Below are 6,680 nucleotides of genomic sequence, written 5' to 3' on the forward strand. Positions count from 1 at the left end.
CCTCAGCACTGCAGCCAGGATCATGCATGGATTTGTCATGGGAAACCCCACTGGGATGTTTCATATATTTTGCAAGAGTTCTCCTTTTCCTCCCTCGCTCTAGGCTTTTCCCCCTGCCTTGTGCTTGYGATCTAATCCAAACGCTCCAGGTTTATGAGCCTCTGTAATGRAGAAAAAGGATGATGCCTACGAATTTTAAGCAATATTGCTGTTTAGGACCATCTCTGACAAGCGGGACATGGAGAGGCAATGCAAAGTATTGCATTTAACCAGAAAGAGATGTGCATGGGGCATGCACAAGTCACACAGTTGCTCCTGGGTATTTTGCATCCCTGCTACCCAGTGCCTGTGTTGCTTGGAGGGGGTTCCYGCCAGCCCGAGGGCTGGTGCTCCCTACTGCACGGAAAAGCGTCTCTCCGGGCTTTAGGAAGTTGGTTGAGTCATTTGCAAAAACTCTTCCAGTTTTTCTATGGCCGAATGTGCATAAAATTGTCTCTCCCCACACTCATTTTCTGCTAAATAATATTTATTGGGCTCACTTCTTGGAAATGTGAGTTTGCAATGGAAAATTAAAGGTAATTTATCCCCTCCTGACACTCATCTGGCATAGTTTTCCCCCCACACCTTAGTGGAAGTAGCTAAATAGAAGGAAGTTAACTGGAATTTCTTTCTTTTTTTTTTTTTTTTTTTTTCCAGTTTTCTAAATGAAATTCACTGCAGAATGGACGAGAACCGCCTGTGTCTGTTTTCCCTCTCCAGCCTGGGGCAAATGTGCCTTTTCCTTTGGTAATTCTGCTTTTAGACTCATCTGTGTGCATCACCATGGGCCCAGCAAGTGAGTTAATGGGGTATTTCTCCCTTTGCAAGTCAACAGAGCAGGATTTCTATGGAAATATAGTGCCTTTAATTTGGTTTTCATTAGAAACACATGCAATGTGATGCCCTCAAGAGATGTTTTTGCYCTTGCCCACGTGTCAGAAATATTTTTTTTGATGTGTCAGAAAATATTGAGATCATCTAACACAGGGTGCCACGCATGGCACTATATAAAAGCAGCAATAGATGCAATAGATTTTGTTCTGCTCRTCAACTAAGAAGTATTTTGGAAATGTCCTAAAGTACACTGGGATTAATATTTGATCACTGGAAGAAGCACGTGTTCCAAATAATTCACCTTAAAAATGAATATAAGCAGCCACTAATGCCTGATACATTTACTAGTAAATCATTTCTAATCATTTTGTTAATCTAGATTGCGTTGGAAATAAGCACTACTCTAAAATAAAACATTATTTCTTGTAGCCGAAGTGTTACATAAAGCAAAGCATTTCGGCACTGAATCAAATCCTTTCAGCGGTGGAAATCCCACCTGCCTCCCTGGATAAGCTCAGCCAAGCTCTTCAAGCCATAAAATTGTTTAGCAGAACCAATGCATCAGGCACCGAGCTGGGGCCGCTGCTCCCGGGGAGGAGATGYAGGAGAAGGAGCAGGAGGATGCTCCGGCTGGGAATCCCGGCAAACAGGTGCTCCGGAGCAGGATCATCAACCCAGCCATGAAAAACAAGGTTCAAAAATGTTTGCTCCTGCTGGATGTCTCATCCTAGACAGGGGATGCATTTCCCAGATGCAACTCCACTGGAAATGAGATAAATCCCACCAAAAAGTGTCAGTTTGGCTTCTAAATTTATCTTCATGACTGTCACCTGAAAAAGTTGACAAGCTGAATGTGACCCTTGCTATGAGGCTATTTAGAGGCCAGCACTAGAATTTTGCACTTTTAAATAAAAATGCGAGATAAGCCCCATGTCCAATGGCCTCCTCTGAGCACCCGCCATCTGCAGCCCAGGAACATGGGTACTGCATCACCATAAAAACAATGGAAACACGGGAGCAGGGAAGCAGCACAGTCTGATGGCGTTAACTTGCACAGGGAAGCGCTGCTGTCACACGGCTCTGGACCTCTGCTATCATAGAGACACGAGGTTTTGAAATCATGAGTTGAAAAAATTGGGTCGTGCAACCACCCGAACAGTCGCTGTTCTGAGCCTCAGGTTTTGCCAGGTGTAAGAAGCTGTAAACTACTAAATGTGCTCTGCAGTTTTTAGCTGTTGAGGATAACCTTGCACACAGGCCACTGTTACTGCTTATGCATCAGCCAGAGGAAACGGACAGGTCTCCACAGTGCTTCAGTTACACCCAAGCTGATTATACAACATACATACAATAAAGCACCATTTACTGTTCCCTAAATTCTGCATGCACAAGTAAGTACARAATTAATCATGTATTAAAGCTTGCTTAAAACAGCAGACATTAGTACTGATTTCTTAATCAAAAAGGAAAGGGTACCTCCAAAGGTATTTACCAATCCTGAAATAAACTAGACCATTGATAAGGCAAAAAAAAAATCTGATTTCTGCTAGCAGTTTGTGTCTGGCTTAGCATTTGGATGAAGAAAAGGGATAAAGTTAATTTATGGCTCTACCACTATTGCACTCAGATTGTTGTTAAAAAGCACCTTCCCATCTCTTTCTTGGCTGCATCCAGGTTTTCTTAATTCTTCCATTATTTGCTGTTTCAGTTCAGGAGGGGCAGTTTTGGAAAACTCACAAGTTTCTGTCAAAAAATCCAACAAGAGCTCCCCATCCATGCTCCCCTCCATGAAACAGCTGGTTATGTCCATGTCGGATGGTAGCTCGTAGAGCTGGTACTTCAGCCCTGCGGAGTCGAGGATCGCTTTGACGTCAGCAGAGGTAGCATGACAGCAAAGATCAGTTAGAGGGAGGTGAGGCCCATATTTCTTCCACAGTGTTTCCCAGCCACTGTTTCCTGATGGAGAAATTATAAGGAAAACACTCAGGAAAAACAAGAAAATCCTCTTTGAACTCATTGTCAGTTTTCTGTTTCTTAAGCGTCTATGGTCCTTGCTGGAGCCTGAATGTCCCCAGAGGTGGGACACATGTCATGGAGAAGAGGGTAAAGACCTGCCTTGCTGCCTTCCCATCCCAAGGTTGAATGTCATGGAGCAGACACAATACCTACGCCTGGGGTTTCACCAGCTCCTGCAGAGGCCAGGGCAGCTCATTGCATTCATTCCTCACCCTGTCCAGTCCCAATATGATCCACAACTTCTCCATGAGCTACTGGAGGACACCCATCCATAGGTACTGACTAGCTACTCAATAGTATCTTCTGCATTTAGATTGTTCCTCTAGGCTTTGTCTGCCAGTCTGGAAGACCAAATCATCTCTTCATCTTCCATCTAGATGGTCAATCAGCATGTTGACTTCACTGAGATACTCATTGCCTTTCTGCTATCTGCAACTCTGGGACATGAGGTGGGAGCCTGGGACAGAAAATGAGGAGCTTTCCTCAGTCATCCCACATGGTCCCACTCGCTGCATGTGCAAACTGCCTGCGCTCAGTGATGCCAAGGACAGTCACATGCCACTGCCTCACAACGTGGGGCTGTGATTCAGCATCGTTGCTCTAAACCACTTCTAAAGGGATGGCCCAAAATGATCAAGCAGGGTGAAAACAACTTCAAGCCCAACGAGCAGCTCTTGGGGTTTATCACTGTAAATCTCCCTAACTACCAAAACCAATTGCTCAGCAGTTCTGCAAATACTTCATCTGCAAGCAGTTATTTACAGGCAAATAAACAGCTTGGTGCTTAGGACAGAGACCTCCACGTTGTCTTTTGTCGAGTGGAAACCGAATGCTGAGCGCTCATTGCAGGAGATGTGCTGGGGACTGTGCTGTGTGACTCAGTGCCATTCCTGGACCCAGCAATTATAGACTACCTAAATGAAGCGCTATTATAATAGCTCTCAATAGGCTCAGCATATGGCACTGCTTTTGTTTTCAAGACGATGTAAACAAATTTTTTTATTTTAATGTGTTAGAAACATCACCCAGTCGTTCTTGCATCATTCCTGGTCCTCCAACAGGTACAGAGCCAGAGGATTTGCAGCCAACACTGACTGACCAAGTGCTCTGCTGTTAATCCTCTTCCCAGATTGACTGCTTTTTCGTTAACACATCCTAACGTGTTTGTCTTGGCAATGACATTTACTTTTTTTTTTTTTTTAAATGAGCTTTGTTCAGCTTGTCTCTCCCTTTTTGATGTGTGTCCCTTTCTGTATTCAAATTTCATGGATATCCAAAATATCCAATGGAGGAGCTTCCATTACCTCTGCTTGGGCTATTGGCAGCAGCCTGATACAGATAGATAGGGTCTATGCTCACGCAGCTGAAGAGCAAGAATGGTAATTCAGATCCTTTCAAAAATGGATTTCTTGTAATGAACCGACTACATGCATGTTCAGCCATTTTAGAAAAAAAACTACTTAGTATAAATTCAGTTCAGAAAAATGTTGCTTTTCTGCGGACAAAACCCAAACTTCATCAAATACATTGTATTTTGTAGATGTGCCCAAATTCAATATAAATAAGCATAAACCTCTGAACAAATAACATGATTGCTGAAAAAATTATCAGCTGTGACTGTCTAGTAAAATCCAAGGGCTTACGGGAGGCAAGTTAAAGGCTTTCCAGAGTCACATTAGGCCCTGCTACTGCAGTATCTTCAACAAATCTTGCCCAGGGTGTTATAAGACCCCGGTTTATCCTGCTCCCACACTTGCCTGCTGCACTGACAGTGTGGCATCCCTTGTGGCTCTGAAACAGCCTAAGACTGGGGTTTTCCACATAAAAGGATGATATTTTGGAACCGGGCAGTTTGCAGAGAAAACGAGCCGTATGTGCTGCAACACCTGCTGTGCGGCGCGGCCCGGCCCCAGCGACGCCATTTGCTTAATACCGTAGTCGCCGGGAGCTGCGCGATGCGGAGCCGCCTCCGGGAAGCCTTTTAGCTGAACGAGTTTTAGCGGAGGCAGAAGGGCTTCGTGCAAGCGCCATAGCAGGAGGAGGCCACTCCGCACGTTTAGAGGGGTTTAGATGGAGAGACGCCACTTTTTGTTCACACAACTTCCCTCTACAATGAAGTAACTTGGGCTATTTTAGATAAAAATAAAGGCCTACTTATAGCTGGCCTATGTTAAAATGACACGTGCTCACGGGGATCCCCCAGATCTCCACCAGACTGAGAGGAACATGTGGCCTTACCTGACACAAGGATGATGAGGAGCTTCGCCTGCTTCTCCAGGAGCTGGTGGAAATACCGGATGGTGGCCGGGATGTCCTTCACATAGTACAGCATCTGCAAAGAGCAGACACACTTGCACGTACGTGATCATGGGCAGTGATTTTCCTGAGAACAGTATGCAAAGCCAGGGGAGACCACGGCTGCAGGGTGGCCATGCAGCCTGGGCCATACGTGGTCTACAGAGCAAGCTCACATCCCTTTCTCAGCCTGAAGTGGAAAAATATGTATCTTAGCCGAGAGGAGAAGACCTATAATGGCTTCAGTAAACTTAGCAAGACAAAGGCAATTTCACAGAGAGAAGGAGGAGCTTCAAGAACACCAGCTAAAAGGGATTTTTAGTGGACTGCCACCCACAGCCTGGATAATAGGACTACTGTGCTCAATGCTSCTTTGCAGGAACTCATCTTTCATTTTTGCACTTCCCTTTAAATTACAGGGAAATAAACTCACCTTTCTTCTCTTGAAAGTGGATAATGAGGTCACCTACTTCATGCATACTTTCAGGAGCCAGATCTTTGAGAACATTTACAGAGACTTTTACCTGAATCATATGAATGAAGTCCCATTTTTTAGAAGATTTTTCTGCACTCATTCGACTTTCATATTCATGAGCTGTCTCCTTGTGCCAGGTAAACTTTATGTTCTCGAGGTTTGATGTCTTCGCTACACGCTCTAAAATATGGGAGAAGAGAGTGCAGAGTCATCTCAATTGCAAATATGGGATCAATTTCTATTCGGAATTGCAGTACATACAAAAGTTACATTTAAATAGGAATTTTTGGTACCACTTCAATGCAGTCATGGAATATTCAAAATACTGAGTCTATATTTCACAAGGGGGCTGTCCAGATCATTGCAGGATGAAGACTTTAAGTGGCTTGATGATGCTTACCTCAGGACTTGAGTTCAGCAGTGCGTGTAAAATTCCCTGATATCTTTCCATGACCAGGTGCCTGAGACCAAGGCCTAGCTTATTACGGTAAGGGGACTGTGAGATCCATGGCCAAACAACCTCCAGTTGCATGTGTGTTTGGACCCTGGTTGCAGTTTCCCAGAAGAAAGACCTTGATAGCAATGGTGATCTGAGGCCCTCCCACCACCCTTCACCACCCGATCTCCTGGTTCTTCCCGTGGCCACCACATAAAACACATTGCAAATGAAGGTTCGCAAAGGGGTTATTGAAAAGCTGGTGGGGTCAATGGTGTGATCCCAGAAAGAGCTGCAGAGGTGATGTGAGGGACTGGCATCCCACAGCTGGGTGCACAAGGACCAGCTGGTAGCAGGACTCAGCTGGGTAGCAGGCTGATGTCCCCATTTCTGCCCTTACTCAGGCACCTTCAGTCCTCACTACAAGGACAGGACAGGACAGGACAGGACAGGACAGGACAGGACAGGACAGGACAGGACAGGACAGGACAGGAAAGGAAAGGAAAGGAAAGGAAAGGAAAGGAAAGGAAAGGAAAGGAAAGGAAAGGAAAGGAAAGGAAAGGAAAGGAAAGGAAAGGAAAGGAA

General features: G+C 45.0%; 1 protein-coding gene across 1 annotated transcript in view; it reads right to left on the bottom strand.

Moving 5' to 3' along the window:
- Positions 1-995: 995 nt before the first annotated feature.
- LOC112948591 (histamine N-methyltransferase-like) overlaps positions 996-6,680 on the bottom strand; it is a 14,539-nt gene continuing 8,854 nt past the window's right edge. Inside the window, exons 5-7 of the mRNA XM_026040858.1 lie at positions 5,709-5,839; positions 5,128-5,221; positions 996-2,829 (exon numbers count right to left, since the gene is read on the bottom strand). Of these exons, the coding sequence (XP_025896643.1) occupies positions 2,474-2,829; positions 5,128-5,221; positions 5,709-5,839 (581 nt within the window). The 3' untranslated portion in view covers positions 996-2,473. The remainder of the gene's footprint in view (positions 2,830-5,127; positions 5,222-5,708; positions 5,840-6,680) is intronic.

This window comes from Nothoprocta perdicaria, unplaced genomic scaffold, assembly GCF_003342845.1.
Source record: "Nothoprocta perdicaria isolate Ctin4 unplaced genomic scaffold, notPer1 scaffold_27, whole genome shotgun sequence".
NCBI lineage: Eukaryota > Metazoa > Chordata > Aves > Tinamiformes > Tinamidae > Nothoprocta > Nothoprocta perdicaria.